The 16968-nt window shown below is 40.5% G+C and overlaps 1 protein-coding gene across 1 annotated transcript in view; it reads left to right on the top strand.

The window, feature by feature from the left end:
• Window positions 1–16968, top strand: part of IL18R1 (interleukin 18 receptor 1) — a 39566-nt gene that overhangs the window by 20148 nt on the left and 2450 nt on the right. The window contains exons 6-10 of the mRNA XM_070046846.1: window positions 2621–2683; window positions 6655–6775; window positions 9959–10098; window positions 12143–12304; window positions 14719–14877. Of these exons, the coding sequence (XP_069902947.1) occupies window positions 2621–2683; window positions 6655–6775; window positions 9959–10098; window positions 12143–12304; window positions 14719–14877 (645 nt within the window). The remainder of the gene's footprint in view (window positions 1–2620; window positions 2684–6654; window positions 6776–9958; window positions 10099–12142; window positions 12305–14718; window positions 14878–16968) is intronic.

The following is a 16968-nucleotide window of genomic DNA, read 5'->3' as shown; positions in this document are numbered from 1 at the left end:
TTCTTATTTCTGGTTGCTCTCAGAATCAGATGACATGTCTGTTTCTATCACTAGAATGAGAGCTCCTGGAAAGAAGGGATTAACCTGTGTTCTATTCCTCATGTTGGTCTCTCCTGTACTTACGACTGGACCTTTGTACATGTGCTCATTACATGTCTGTTGAGTGAATTACAGGCATACCTCATTTTATTGCGTTTTGCAGATACTGCATTTTTTGCAAATTGAAGGTTTGTGGAAACCCAGCATTGAGCCAGTGTATCAGCGCCATTTTTCCAACAGCATTATTTTTAAATTAAAATACGTACATTGTTTTTTAGACATAATGCTATTGCACACTTAATAGACTGTAGTACAGTGTAAACATAACTTTTATATGTGCTGGGAAACCAAAAGAGTTGTGTGACTCGCTTTATTGTCACATTCATTTTATTGTGGTGGTCTGGACAGAACCCGCAATACCTCCAAGGTCGCTCTGTACTGAGATAGGAACAGTTTCTTCAGTCGTGCCCCATTCCACAGGAAGTCAGGACTCTTCACCATCCTGGCCCTTTTCCTTTGGATTTGGTGAAGTTTTGCCACCATTCTTTTAAAATGCGGAGCTTAGAGTTGACGCTGATGATCAGGAGGTATCATGGCCTCTGCTGAGGGCAGCGGGACTGAGCGCCTACCTTGTCTGTGCTCACCTGTGGTCACGGACGTACATCTCTGCACTGTCACGTGGGGAGCATCACTGCTGTGGATCCCAGGCCTCTCAACCCACCTGGCCTCTGCCTTTTGTCTTCATCTCACTCTCTGGCTGACCTGCTGATGTCTCTCCTCCTGCAGCTGACCGTCTCTGTGCCATTTTGATCCAGGGATAGTAACTTCAGAGGTAGACTAGCCATGCCAGGGGCACACACTGAAGTGTTCTCTTCCTTCTGTTACCTTCAGTAGGATTGTACCCTTCACTTTACACCAGTTGTACAAACCCAGTACTGCTCTGGGTTCTCCATGATCTGCTTCGAGTTCTAGTAGATGGCATCCTTTCTCAAAGATGTCCTTTCATAAAGATGTCCTTTACACCTCCTCTTCCCAGGACTCCCACCAAATTCCTGAGAAAAGGAGATCGATGAAGAGAAAAATAATCAGTAGCAATTTTCTCCACTACTCAAAACCACCTCCTGCCCCTGTGTGCTTGAAGCAACCTCTGTTCCTCTGTGCTCAGACCTGAGGGTCAGCTCCTTGTCCGGCAGCGGTTCCTCCAGCTCTTCCTGCCGACGTGAATTCTAGTCTCGCCTGGAGTCTGAATCCCAGAAGAGATTCTTACCCTGGGATTTTTGTTTTTAATTATCTATGATCTACCTCTCAGCTCATTACAAAGATAGTTGAAGATCACTGTATTTTAACTATTTTATTTAAAATTTTTATTTATCTATTTATTTTTGGCTGCACTGCACAGCTTGCGGGATCTTACTTCCCCGACCAGGGATTGAACCCGTGCCCCCTGCAGTGGAAGCACGGAGTCTTATTAACCACTGGACCTCCAGGGAAGTCCTTTACCCTGAGGTTTTGCTACACTAGTGTCTTTCTGTATCCTTGCCCACATTACTCCTCCTTTCCCTTCTTTGCTCTTCACTCTATAGCGCGTGCTTCCTGGGAGAGCCTAGGAGGGCGTGGGTGCTGCAGGAGAGCACCTGAGTCCCCTTTAGTCCTCGTGAGCAAGCACATCTGCTGGGCGCCTGGGAGCCCCCATGAGGGAGGCACTGGACATTACTTGTAAATGCCCCAGAAGCACCGGAAGCACTTAGAAGGGGGAGTCCAGGTCATGAAGAAAGTTGCCGATGCTGATGATGGGAGCAGCAGGGACTGGACTACATACCTTGTGAATGCGGGACCACAGGGCTGTCCGTGTTCTGCAGTTATTAGCATCCTAGGTTGTGGGGTGGTCCTCAGTGGGAGGTTGCTGGGGGATTGCTTCCTTCCTCAGTGTTACTCAGTGGGGCTGAGGTAGAGCATATCTATGTACCTCCAGTCTGGGTCAGAGGTCACTAAGGAACAGAAGTAGAACTGAGTTTACAGGGGTGGACACCCCAGCAGGACTGGGACTAAGGTGAGGCAAGTGAGGCATCCAGGGGCACTCCTCTCACTGTCCTGCCAGGGGAGGGTCTCAGGAGGCTTCTGAGAGTAAGTGCTTTGCCTACCCTACCTGAGTCTTGACCTTGCACCCAATAAATCTATCTTGAGGAGTTGAGAGCAGATGGAAGGAAGAAAGGCAGAGCAGAAAGACATATCCCAGTGACTTTGCGTCTTCTAAGTCCTAAAAGTTTCATTGTCTCCCTGGATGAGCATCTTCTTCTGGCTTTTATCTGAAGCGGCAGAAGGCAGAGGCTGGAATTGAGGGGAGACCTAATTCAGTGTGCTTTCTCCAGTGAGGTGAGCTTTGAGTTGATGGAAAGTGAAACAACGATCAGTATTCCCTGCAACCCTTATTTAATGAAAATACATTAAATAATAAATGTAAAGTGATGACTTTAGTTAGAATCTTGGTTACATGGAATAATAAGTGTATTACAACAAATGTCTGTCTTAGCAAAACTCCTTGTAACACTAATGCATTTTTCTTTTCTTTTTTCACTTTCAGACAACAGTAATATAATTCCAGCTCTTCTTGGACCAAAGCTTACGCATGTTAAAGTGGAATTAGGTATATTTTGACATACGTATATTTTGGATTTGTGAATGGGGGTCATAATAGTCTTCCAAGGCTAAATCTGGTTCCTTATTGATCAACATTGTGTTCATAACACATACCATGTTTACTGAAGAATATTGAAAAAGCAGGAAAACCTTGTCGTTGTTTGAATGTTGCCCTTTTTAGTAATAATTACAGTTAACAGTCTGTTCAAAAGATTATAGAAGTGCCTGTGGTTTGCAGACCTGTGGTTTTAGTCACTTTGTATGTGGCTTTCCTCTAATAGTATCTACGATCATTTTTAAATATGAAAACTCAATGAGAATACTCTGGAGAAATGATTCAAACGTATTGTGTGGTTTGAATATTTGATTAATGGGTTCACTTTGAATCAACGGACTCGACTCTACATTTAGGGTTTGTTTAGATGGGTCTTGATGAATCGATATGTCCAGTTGAGTAATTTCTTTCAAAGGAGAAAGGACGGAAGGAAAAGAATAAATTCACATATGCTAAACTGAGTATTGGATTAGGTAACTGAAATATGTTATTGTCTTAAATCCTCAAAGCAACTCTGAGGGGTATTGTTCCCATTTAAGCTTTGGATTAAATGACCAAAGCTCAGAAAGGTTAAGTAATTTGTCTGAAGTTAAACCCCAGGAAAGGGGCAGAGCTGGGATTCAAGTTTCTTACATTGTTTGTTTGTTGTTGATTGTCCTTTGATCCTGTTGATTGTTTCCAAAGCACACACCCTTTGACTACAGATGGCCACAGTCATGTATATGACCACATATGCCCAGTGGAGCTCAGATACTTTGCCATTTGTGTTTGTGGCTTGCCTGCTTTCTAGTTTTATTGATTTCTGAACTTTATTATTTTTTCTTCTCATTTTAGGCTTAATTTGCACCTCATTTTTCCTTTGTACACATGGAGAGTTAGAGAATTAATTTAAATTCTCCTCTCCTGTAGTATGTGTATTTTAAGTTCTAAATTTCCCTCTAATCACTGTTTAGCTGTTTCCAACAATGTTGATATGCCATATTTTCATAACTATCCAGTTCAAAGTTTTAACTATTTAAAAAATTTTTCCTTGTGATATTTCTTTCATCTATGGATTACTTAATGTTTCTTAATTTCCAAATATGTGGAGGATTTTCCAGTTATTTTTCTGTTATTGATGTCCAGTTTAGTTCCATTATGGTCCAAGAGTATACATTGTATCATTTAAATCTTAAAGTTTGTAGTAACTTACTTGGACCAGAATGTTCTAAGTGCATTTGAAACAAATGTGTATTCTGCAGATTTTAGTTTAGTCCTTCTATAAATATCAATTAGGTGAAGTTGGTTAATGGTACTCTTCAAATCATCAGTATCCTTACTAATTGCCAAGAGAGATGTTAATATCTCCAGCTGTGATGGTCAAGTTGTCTACATATCAAGTTGTCTATTTTTGCTTTATGTATGTTGAGGTTACCTTATGGGCACATACAAATTGATGCCTCTTGAATTGACACTTTAACATTATGAAATTTCTCTCTTTATCTATCATACTATCTTTTCCCAATCCCTACTCTCTCTCATGTTAGATAGACACACCAGTTTTCTTTTGTTTGGGACTGGCATGTTTTATCTTTTTTCACATCTTTTCACTTTTAACATTTCATTGTCTTTATACACAAAATATGTCTCATATAAACTGCATATATTTGGATCTTTGTTGAAATCCAGTCTATGGTGTTTAGTACATTTACGTTTAATGACTTACTAATACAGTCGGTTTGAGACCTCTCACGTTGCTGTTTACCAGTTGTCCTATGTCTTATTTCTTCCTTTTATTCTCCTTTCCTTTCAGATTAATATTTTTTTATTGAATCTGTTTTGTTTTCCTCTTAGTTATGCCATTTTGTATTGTTCATTAGTAGTTCTCCTAGAGATTACAATATATATCCTCTTACTACAATAAGGCAAATGCACATATTAGTACGTTGACAGTTTCACAGACACGTGAGAACCTCACAACAGTTAATTTCATTCATCCTCTTATCTCACTTTAAGCTACTATTTTATGTATTTCTCTCCTGCGTATGTTATAAAACTCACAATAATTTGGCATTATTATTGCTTGAAACACAAAAATTATTTTGTATTTACCCAAATGTCTGTCCTTTATTGCACTGTTCATTTCTTAATGTATGTCCTTGCTTTCATCTGGGATAATTTTTCTTTGAGAGTGAAAATTTTCCTTTGGTATTTCTTATAGCGTGGTAATGCTGGCAATAAATCCTTTTGGCTATTATTTACTTGAAAATATCTCTACCTCGAATTTTGAAGATTTTTTTCAATAATTTCAATAATTCTAGGTTGGCAGTTTTTTCCTGCACTTTAAAGATGCCCTTCTGTTGTTCACTGGTTTCCATAGTTTCTGCTGAAAGACTGGCCTTTAGTCTTATTGTTGGTACTTTGATGTGTCTTCTTCTTCTGGCTGCTTTCAGAATTTTCTCTTTCTCTTTGATTTTGATGCATCCGGGTGTGGTGTTCTTTGCATTTATCCTGATTTGGGTCCCTCTGAGCTTCTTGAGTCTGCAAAGCATGTATTTAATTAATTTGGGAGAAATCCTCTGCCATTATGTCTGAATATTTCTTCTGCCCCTTTCTTCTCTCCTCTCCTGGGCCTCCAATTACATGTATTACGCTCTTGTTCTGTCATTTTTAGTTTTTTCCCTTCTGTACTTTAGTTTTGATCTTGGCCTGTATTCAGCCTTAGCAATCCTGACTTCTTTTATGCTCAGACTCTGTTAAAACCATTGAGGTCTTAAATTCATGTTTTTTTCAGTTATCAATTGCTCATTTGATTCTTTTAAAATAGGTTACTCTTCTTTGTTGAAAACATCCATCTTTTCATCTACTTGTCCATCTTTTCCTCTGTTTTCTTTAACCTATTTATATTAGTTATTTCATACTCTTTATCTGCCAAGTCAGGCATTTGGATCGTCTTTGGGTCAACTTCTATTACCTATTTTTTCTATTGATTACTGTCCCCTTTTTTTGCCCTTTGTATGTCTCTCTTTGTTGTTGTTGTTTGTTGTTGATCTTTCTGTATCTAAAACAACCAAGGTGAATGAAGTTTGTATTACTTTTCCCTAAGAGTGTTTGCCTTTTCTTTGTTAGGCAGATAATGTGAGGGTTTGATCATCTCAATCCAGTCAGGAATTGAGCTGAGCAGTAGCTAGGATGCAGGTTTGTTGGAATTAACCTGCTTTTCATCTCTTATGGCTGGGGGGAGACTCCAGTCACGTGCGTGTTGTCCTCCAGTGGGACTTACTCTGCTAAGTACCGTGAGACTGCAGCAGAAATCATTAGGCCTTTCCAGCCTCCTATGCTGCCCAAGCCCTTAGCAATAATCCTGTGAGCCCATGTGGCTGTCAGCATCTCCACTGGACTCTCTTTTCTCCATGAGGTTCCCTCTATTTTGTACAAACCAAAGCAAATTCCTTCAAGGAGTAAAATGGTGGCTATCTCAACTCACCCTGGAAGGACTTTATTCCTGACTGTAGTTTCAGTTCATCTGTTTCTCTTTGTTTTCCCTGCACTTTGATGTCTTTAATTTTTAGCTAATGTAATTTTTTTTGTTGTTTTGTATCCATTTTGTTTTTCCAGAAGTTGCAGTGGGTATGTAGGCCTGACACTACCTATTAGACTATAGGTTGAAAAGAAAGTCCACTGGCCATCCTAAGTTTTAATAATTGATTTAGACATAAACATTTGAAGAGAAGCCAGTTCATAGTTTGGTGATGACTTGTAATTGCAACCTAATTTCTCTGATTTATAATTTTTTTTAATTGGAAAACAAGACATTTTTTTCCTTAGATGCAGCTCTATATTGTCGTTGTATATTAGGTTAATATACGTTGGCTGTATTAATTTCAACCTTTGAGAAACCTGAGTTTCTAAAATCTGAACATCGGTTGTCAACTTCTACCTAGGAAAAGATGTACAGCTCAACTGCTCTGCCTTGCTGAATGAAAAGGATGTGATTTACTGGAACATCTGGAAAAAAAATGGGAAGGATCCTAATGTACACGAAGAGGAAGGGACAAGAATTAGGTATGAATATGTGATATATATAATACATATCATGATATACAAAAATCATATAGTGTCATATATATATGAGATAAAAACACCAGACTCCTGAATGGCTGACAGGATGCTTGAGATGAGTTTAACTTATAACTTACATATTTTATAATTCGCATACTCTAGGCTGACGCATTATGCAGAAATTTATTGCTGAGACCTAAATTAGAAAAAGAAGGTCAGGGCTTCCCTGGTGACGCAGTGGTTGAGAGTCCGCCTGCCGATGCAGGGGACGTGGGTTCGTGCCCCGGTCCGGGAAGATCCCACATGCCACAGAGCGGCTGGGCCCGTGAGCCATGGCCGCTGAGCCTGCGTGTCTGGAGCCTGTGCTCCGCAATGGGAGAGGCCACAACAGTGAGAGGCCCGCGTACCGCAAAAAAACAAAAAAGAAAAAGAAAAAGAAGGTCAATGAGGCTTTTTAGCATCGCCTTACAGAAGTAGCTTTTGGTCAGTCAGGATCTGATGGGGGTGGGGACTTTACCTAAGCATCTTATAAAAGAGCGATTACCTAGGCCACTGTCATTTGAATTTTGAAAATTGTGTTAAATGCTTTGTTTTTACTAGTGTACCAGAGAAAAGACCAGGTCAGGAGCCTGGGACACGTACAAGTTATTCCGGGCCCCTTGTGTGCAGTAGGCGTGCCTAGCTGTGTTGCTCACGTGTCACCGTGGGGCCCGCTGGGTATCCATAGGTGACAAAGCACGTCATCAGTACCTTTCCCTGAGGACCCTGGGGGCAGCCCTGGGCACAGGTAGGCCATCCACCTATGGCTACCTGTCCAGATCTATGCCCTGTACTTGGCTTACACACACAGCTTTCTTTGTTCTGATTGTTGAAAAGAATTCATTATAAGATACTTGAGAATTACCAGAAATCACAAAGAGAGAAATAGCCCTCTGAAGACAGCTTTGTGTGCGTGGCAGGGGGAGTTGGGTGGGTGGATTTCTTTGCTGGGCGTGAGATGTGCTGACACAGACGCTGCTTCCAGCTCTTTAGAGACAGTTCAGAGCTTCTTTCTAGAACATTCCTTACAGGGATTATCTTTCTTAAAGGTGAGAAGTGAGGAATTTTCTCGAGTCCAGAAGGGTCCCCAAAGATTGTCAGATGCCAGTGATGACCCAAGAAAATACTAATTTAAATGACCAGTCTCCTGCCCTGTGACATCGTTGTTGGTCCATTGCCACTGATCGTAATTATGGCAGCACTCTCCTGTCAGAGTCCATTCATGGAAACTAGAAACACACGAAGAACAGCTAGAAAACGCAAACAGGGCAATGGTTAGATATAAATATCTAGGAGGCAGAGTTGGTGCAAAAATTTCCAAATGCCGTCTAGTTTAAATAGCCTATATTAAGGAATGGTTATACTTATTAAAACAAAACATGCTAAGCCTGTGGCCATTACAATGTTTCTGAATGGCTTTGGGTCATTACTGTCATTATTAAGGTAACTATACACTCAGGTTCTAGGGAGTAGTGGTCCGAAGGTGTCTGTCACCTTAGCTGCACTTGTGAGGTTTTTTTTAATCCCCTCGCCCAGAGCCGGGTGTGTGATTAGTGCTCATGGAGTGTTGGCTCAGCTGGATTGCGTGGCTATCCTGCCACTTTATCTTGTCCTCAGTGTCTGTCCCCCACCGGATTCCTGCATTTCCTCCTTCTCATGATCCATTGTTAATCTCTGGAGGCACAGAAGACCAATTCACCAACCTTACTAGAAACGGAGCTTCAGCTAAACTAAGGGCTTAAGCGAGGCTAAACCTTTCTTTATACTGGGCGCATGAACTTATGTCATCTATTTTGGCTTCTCGGTGGGGTTTTTTTTACTTTCTTTGTGGATTTTACATTGATGTTAGATGGTTGATATTTCTGGGTGGGTGACTTCTGTACAGATTTATGACTTCTCTTCTAAAATGCATTTGAGACAGTTAGAGGTTACAGTGGGTACCACATCCAGCTGCGGGGGCCTGCCGGGTGAGCGACTACACCTGGGAGTGCTGGCTGACGGCGCACCTTCAGAGCTTGCCCCTAGCAGGAGGCAGGCGCCAAGAGCGTGTGCCCTGCATCAGGGACAGGGTGGCTTGAGTCCTTTTAGTAGAGAAAGAGAGCTGGCCGCTCCTGGTGGCCTCCGGTCATTTTCTGACACTCACGGAGCAGCTTAATTGGCGTTTCTCATGTGCTTGGGGGTGTCTGAGAATAGTGGTTTTAATTTATTTTAAATGCTGAACAAAAGAAGAGTGGTCGTTAGGACTGCTAGGACAAACTTGATATGAATCTGCGTCTGTATTAACGATACGCGGCCTTGTCACAGCTGGTGGAGACTTCACAGTGGGAGGAATGCTGAGTCGTCAGGACAGGAGGAATGGGGGAAAACGCAGACACACCTGGGAGATACTGAGGGTTCAGTTCCAGACCACCACAGTAAAGCAAATATCACAATAAAGCAAGTCACGTGAATGTTTTGATTTCCCCATGCATATAAAAGTTATGTTTACACTATACTGTAGTCTATTAAGTGTGCAATAGCATTGCATCTTAAAAAATGATGTACATACCTTAATTAAAAATACTTTATTGCTAAAAAAAATACTTTATTGCTAAAATAAATGCCCAAACCATTATGATAGTAACATCCAAGACCACTGATCACAGATCCCTTAACAAATATAACGATAATGAAAAAATGTGAAAGTTTGAGAATTACCAGAATGTGACACAGAAACATAAAGTGAGCAAATGCTGTTGGGAAAATGGCACCAAAAGACTTGCTTGAGACCCTGTTGCCACAAACATTCAATCTGTAAAAAGTGCAGTATCTGCGAAGCATAATAAAGCAAAACTCAGTAAAGTGAAGTGTGCCTGTAATTGAGAGAGAGAATATTTTCTTGTGTTTTCAACTGAGCATCGTTACCTCCCAGGCATTTTGATTTTAGGCAGTTTGCAGCGCCGTCCCCAGATGGTTTCAGGAGGGCTGAGACCCCCGGGGAGCAGGAGGCTCACACTTGAAGAGAACCCACCAAAAGGGGACGATTCCCTGGAGTCCACAGAGCCGTGTCTTTGTGCAGATGTATTTGTACATACAAATTCCTCTTTCATGGGTAACGTGTTGGCAATGCCACAAAGCCTATTGCTAAACCATTTTCCTCTCTTACAGGACTTCAGAAGGCAAATGGCTTGCTTCAAAAATACTGAGAATTGAGACTGTTAATGAAAACAATCTGAACTTTTCATATAATTGCACTGCAGCCAGCGAGGGAGGCATAGACACCAAAAGCTTCATCTTATTGAAAAAAGGTGTGAGAAATTTTATCTTTGGCAGTTTGTGGAAACCTAGAATGTAGCAGCTGAGAGACCTGTCGTCGCTCATCACTTCCTCATCTTACACACCAGGAACCAAGCTCCTGAGAGGTGAAGGGTTTGCCCTGTGTCACAGGCGTTCCGTGGCAGAGCTGGTGCTCAGCCCTTGCTGCAATCCCCTCTGCCCTGATTCCAAGCAGAGAATGAAAACCTCAAGCGTATTCTTTTGCTCTCAAACATATTCCAATCCTGTGTAGCAACCAGGGGCCCAGAGCGGGGAGGTAGGTAGAGCTCAGGGTTGGAGATGCTGGTGGGTGAGAGTCACAGGGGAGGTGGTCCGGGCAGCTCTGGCACACTCTGAACAACAGGAGGAAAGTTTGCTGCTCCGTGTAGGATGAGACCAGTGGTCCAGGAGTAATCGCTGCCTCCACCCTACCTTAGCTGGGCCCTGGGCACAGGGGCCCTTGGGTGTGGTCTTTCCTTCAACAGAGACTCACTTAGGCTTCCCTCTCTTGGGATAGTCCCTGGACTTGGCAAGTGGACAGTTAGTTGATGGCTCTGATCACTGGACTCAGAGTTTTTCAGTGCCCACCTGATGGAGGGCATCCTCCACCGAAACAGTCCACCCGAGGGCCACAGACTCAGGAGCTGCTCAGAAGTAGTTCTGTAAACTGTCCTAGATCAATGCGTGGCTGTGCTCTCTCTGCCTTAGACGTTTCTACCCTGATCATTTTTTCCTTCTGCTGGGCTCACAAATGCTGTGTGGGGAATAGGGTCTTTGACTCCACCATTATCCCTGGAGGAGCGTGTGGGCCAACGTGAGAGTGTGTGTATTTGTGCGGCACAGTCATAGATATGTAAGCCTTTCAGAGATGCAGGAACCCCAGGGGCTGGCTTTATTCAGAGTTCACTTACCAAGCAACGATGGTTGCTTACTTACATCCTAATAATTAATTTTACCGGAAAGATAATCCCTCAAATTGTGTCACGATGGCAAGAGTTTTATGTATGTTTCCTCTTTTTGACCTAGAAACCCCACCTCCATTAGAATCTACTCTAGGGAAATAATCAGAAACATAGATAAGGATTTATGCCTGTGTTCATTGCAGCATTCTGTATATTTATGAAAAATTGCAGTCGATCTAAATACTGAGATAATATGAATTATAATTTTAAAGACCTAGAGAAATGCTTCTAATATAATGTTAAGAAATAAAGAGTGACCACCAGATGGTTCCAACTAAGTAAATGTTTTCAGGGAAAAAACAAAACCTGGAAGGAAATGTACTAGCCTGTTGGCGGTGGCCGTTGCCACACTGTGGGATGGTTATTAAGTAATTATTCTATCCTTTATACTCCTCTGTGTTATCTCATGTTGTCCACAATGAACGTAAACTGAATCAATCTAGGAAACGTAATTTTTTTCTCAAAGGACACTTTCATATAAAAATATACAAAAATTCTCAGAGCTGAGTGCCAGGCACTGTGTCAACTACTTATGTGTAATATTTAACCCTCCTCCAAAACAGCAACCCTGTAAGTGAAGGAGAAAATATCACTAGCTTGATAGCTGTATTATGTGTACAGATGAAATTCTTAGAGTTAGGGCGTCAGTGACTTTCCCTAGGATACAAAGTAGATGATGGAGCCAGGCTGGAGCCCACACAGACTCAGCTCAGTGCTTGCTCTCTCAAGGTTCTGCGCCTCCATATATGTTCCCAAGCCGCTAGCTGAGGTTTCGGCGTGGGCCCCTCTGAATCTCATCCTAGTGTCTTATCATCCTAGAGATCCAACTTCCAAAAGTGTGGACAGACTACATCGTAATGCTTTCAGTTCACGTCTCTGAATACCCTTGTACACATTTTTATGGAGCAGAGAGGTCACCACTGGAGACTAGAGGCAGGACTGCAGAGTAACTCAATGGAATGTGTTGGGTAGACAAGTAGATTTGTGTTAAAGGTGAAAGCTGACCACCACAGAGTGATGGCAAAAGATGCTGGTGAAATTTCTCTAGTTTTTCCCATTTTCTTTTTCTTTCTAGAAGACCCAGTTGACATCCCCGGCCACATCTTCACTAGAGGAATGATCGTAGCTGCTTTGATCTCAGTGGTCATTGTGTGCCTAGTGACCGTGTGTGCCATTTATAGAGTTGACTTGGTTCTATTTTATAGACATTTCTTGGGAAGAGATGAAACCTTAACAGGTAACGAATGTTGTCATGCTGGGATTTCTTATTTTACAGTTTTATTAAGAAGCTATATAAATAAACATCAATCTTCACCTCATTTTGATTATATTGTAGACATATTGGCGGTAGAAGTTTTCCATAAGAAAAATTGATCTAAACGAAGCGTCCGTATGAATGTTGTCCGTTATGAATGTTGTCTGTCTTTTTCTTGTGCTTACTTATCTGTTGCCAAAAATTGTTCTCTAATTGTTTCATGCATGTGTGTCGTGTCCTTCTAAATGCCCTGTGAGATGGTTAGGCCCAGGGACTGTGTGTCTGAATGTCATTGCTCACACGCCATCTGGTGCCTTTACAAAGTTCACACTCAATAAAGGTCATTTAAATTGAATGGAATTGGGAATGCCCTGGCTGTCCAGTGCTTAAGCCTCTTGTGCTTCCAGTGCAGGGGCACGGGTTCAATCCCTGGTCAGGGAACAAAGATCCCATGTGCCACGTGGCAAGGCCAAAAAAATAAAGAACTGTATTATGGTTCATTATTTTAACCTGGCAAAGGAGGCTGCGTGATGTACTTGTAAGAACCTTGAAGTGCACACCAAATGACCTGAGTTCCAGTCCCCTAGATCTGCCACTTTTCATCTACTCCAGCTTCTATCTGGTGACTGTCTCAGTTTCTCTATTTTTGCAGGTGACTAGAAGTCCTCAAGATTCGAAATAGCTACCAAATTTTAAAAAATAAATCTAATCCATTGCACTTGCTTTTGTTTCCGTGTGTGTGTGTGTGTGTGTGTGTGTGTGTGTGTGTGTGTAGGACACACGTAGTTCAAACACCAAAAGTCTTAGAAATTATACATGTACACTTGCCCCGTGCCTGTTTCCTACCCCATCCCACATTGATGTACATCCAAACCAATACGAATAGAGAATCTTATTTCACACCTGTTTAAAAGACAAATCTTGGCATGCTATGTGCCCTATTCTGAACTTTGCTGTACTATACCTTGGGTACCCTTCCATATTAGTTTATAAAATCTCTCATTTTTTAGGGTTGCACAGTGTTTTATTTCTGTGGATGTATTATTGTTTATTTAGTCACCGTGTGATGGACGTTTGGGTTGCTTAAGACCTTTTGTTACTGCAGAAATGACGTGGTGGATAACTTTTGTACAGTTATTGTTTCACATGTGTGCAGTGTAACTGAAGGAAAAATTCCCTAAAGTGGACTTACTAGAAGTGCAGAGGTGGATATAGTTGTTATTTTGATTGATATTACCAATTTGCCCTCCGTATTTCTCTACTGCCCACCACCTTCAAAGGACGGGAGTACATTTTTTTCTCATAGCCTTACCCACAACCTTTTGGATATTTGCCAATCTGATAGATAAAATCTGAGGGGTATCGAAGCGTAGTTTTCACTTGCATTTTGCTTACTGTGCAAAAGTATGAGCAGCTTCTCATGTGTTTAAGACCCATTTGTATTTCCTTTTTCAAAGTACCCATTCATATTCTTTGCCCATGCTTCTACTGGGTTGTTGACTTTTTTTTTTTTTTTGCTTGCTTATTTTTAGCAGCTATTTACATTTTAGGGAGGTTAGCCTATTGTCTATTATATAAAATGCAAATATTATTCCCAGGTTGTTGATCGTGGTGTGCTTTTGAGTTTCTTGATAGTGGTGTGCTACATGGAAGACTTTTTAATGTGCAGGCATACCTTGAAGATACTGCGGGTTCAGTTTCAGACCACTGCATAAAGCTAATATCGCAATAAAGTTAGTAACACGAATTTTTTTGGTTTCCCAGTGCACATAAAAAGCTGCTGCTTTATCAACTAACTTTATGTAATATTCTGAGTCCTTTGTTGTCAGGTCAACAATCTTCACAGTATCTTCACCAGGAGTAGATTCCATCTCAGGAAAACATTTTCTTTGCTCATCTGTTGAAAGTTTCATCGTGCAATTAAGTCACATCTTCAGGCTCCACTTCTAATTCTAGTTCTCTTGCTGTTTCCATCATAGCTACAGTTACCTCTCCCATGAAGTCTTGAACCCCTCAAAGTCATAAAATAATTTTCATATTTTTCCTTTGAGTTTTTATAGATTTATTATTCACATTTACAACTTCTAATTTACTAATATAAAAATAACGAAGTTAATTCACTTTGCTTTGAGCTAAATTTGTCATTAAGTTATAGAATTATTTTCTATGAAAAATATTTTGTTCTTTTATTTAAGAGCTTCATTGAGGTATGATCAATATACAACGAACTATACATATTTAATGCACACTGTTCGATGCATTTAGAGGTGAGGATGCTATATTTAACTCTTCTTTTTCAATGATTCTGTTCCCATTTTTCAGAACTTTCGCTCAAATTTGTACTTAAATAAACCCTTATTTTCACACTAATTAAAAGAGTCAACCTTATCTCCTAGATGGGAAAACGTACGATGCTTTTGTGTCTTACCTAAAAGAATGTCGGCCCGAGAACGGAGAGGAGCACACCTTTGCTGTGGAGATTTTGCCCAGGGTGTTGGAGAAGCATTTTGGGTATAAGTTATGCATATTTGAACGGGATGTGGTGCCTGGAAGAGGTAAGAAAGGAAATATCAGATAGAAAACTAGTGGAGTTTTCATCTTTAACTTCATCTTTACTTTTAGAAGATGAAGAGCTTAGCCTTACAGAAGGCTATTCTGCTTGCTTAAAAACAAACAAATGAAGTAGTCCTCTAAACCAGAAATAACCAGCTAAATCAATACAAGCAGTAGTGAGAAGATGAGAAGATTGCACTGTTTCCAAAAATGGCCTCTTGGGGACCTGGTCTCTTCACCTGGCTTCACAGTTCTCTGAGTCTTGGAGAAAGGAAGTGGGCATTCCATTCTCAGAAGCAGGTCCAGAATCATTATCATGAGGCATTTATCTAGAAATACCCCACAGTAAGAATACCTCTTTTGATGATATTTTGTACAGCAGAACCAGTTCTTAATTTAATATGTGATCCTTTGGACTATAAAACAGGTTAATTCTTACCAGAAAATGTTTCTTCTTTATCGCGTTAACATTGGTGAGAAAATTGAAGTAGAAATTAGGACTGATGGCAAAGGATGAATAAAAGGAGATTGGTGGTTCCTAGAATAATTTAGTTGTGAAATTTTATTTTTTAATTAATATGTGAATACAAATGTCTATAACACATATATTGAAGTATATTACAGTCAAAATCAAAGAAATTTAGTAACATTTCCACGTTTTCTCTGAAAGTCCTGCAGAGCTTTGAAGTCTTCCAGAGATTTGGAATCTGGTGTCAAATTATGTTGGATGCTGACGCATCACAGATGATGCAATACAGATGTCTTCATAGTTACCATCACTCATTCATTCATCCAACATTTACTGAGCACCATCCTTGTGCCAAATTCTAAGCTGGGCATTTAGGACAGAGTAGGAAATAAGAAACAGTTGTGTGTTTTTTTTTTCCTCCTGGGTTACAAATTAAGAAGGGAAAATATTACAAATCAGAAATAGAGAATACTTTTTAGTAGTAGATAACTTCTCAAAAGGAATAATATGCCAAATTGTCAGATGCATTCAACACTGTGATATTTTTGTGCATCACTCTTTGTATCTAAGAAGACATTCTGTCACGTACAAAGTATTTCTGCTTGACTTTACATCGATTACATCAATTTTATTATATTGGGGTTGGCCCAAAAGTTCATTTGGGTTTCTCCGGAAGATGTTACAGAAAAAGCCAAAAGAACTTTTGGGCCAACCCAATATTTCCATTATTTTTCTAGGAGTCATTTTAAAAACAGATTTCTTCTTAGTTTTTAAATAAAAATAAAGAATGTTTGTATATTTGATATGATTAGTTTTGGCTAAGAACTCTATCTGAGGAGGGCTAGAGGTCTAGAACCTGCTAGAGGTCTTGGCAGTGTTCCATCCACAGGTCAGGTCCTGCCTGCCACTCTTATTGAAACATGTCTACACATATGTTCATGTGTGGTCTGTGGCTGCTTTTGAGTTACAACAGCAGAGTTGAGTAGCTGTGACAAAGACTGTATGACCCACAAAGGCTAAAATATTTACCACCTGGCCCCTTTACAGGAAAAAATTTAGCAACCTGTGGTCTAGAATAATGGCAGGATTTTGTAAAAAAATTTTTAATTCAAATTTTACCATGTTCCACCATCCATGTAAAGAGGCAAGATAGTGGAATGTTTAGGAACATACACTCCAGAACCAGACCACTTGGGTTCAGATTCTGGTTCTGCCATTTACTAGCCACGTGACTCTGGGCAAGTTACTTAACCACTCTGCTTTGGCTTCTTCATCTGTAAAATGGGGGTGATCACAATACTTTCTTCATAGGGTCATTATGATGATTAAATGAGTTAATATACATAAAATATTTAGAAGAAGGTATGGCACAGAAAAAGTGCCAAGTAGGTATTCATTATATCATTGTGTAGATGATTGCTTTTTTAATAGGCATATAAAGTTGAGAATTAATGGTTTATCTCAGAGAAAAACTTACTAGTGAATTTGAGTTAATACAAAATAGGACTGTGCAAAATGATTTTTTTTTTTTTTTTTTTTTTGCGGTACACGGGCCTCTCACTGCTGTGGCCTCTTCTGTTGCGGAGCACAGGCTCCGGACGCGCAGGCTCAGCGGCCATGGCTC

This window comes from Globicephala melas, chromosome 12 (assembly GCF_963455315.2).
Source record: "Globicephala melas chromosome 12, mGloMel1.2, whole genome shotgun sequence".
In the NCBI taxonomy this organism is placed as follows: domain Eukaryota; kingdom Metazoa; phylum Chordata; class Mammalia; order Artiodactyla; family Delphinidae; genus Globicephala; species Globicephala melas.
Note: the sequence above shows the minus strand (reverse complement) of the source record. Positions and strands in the feature narration are given on the sequence as shown.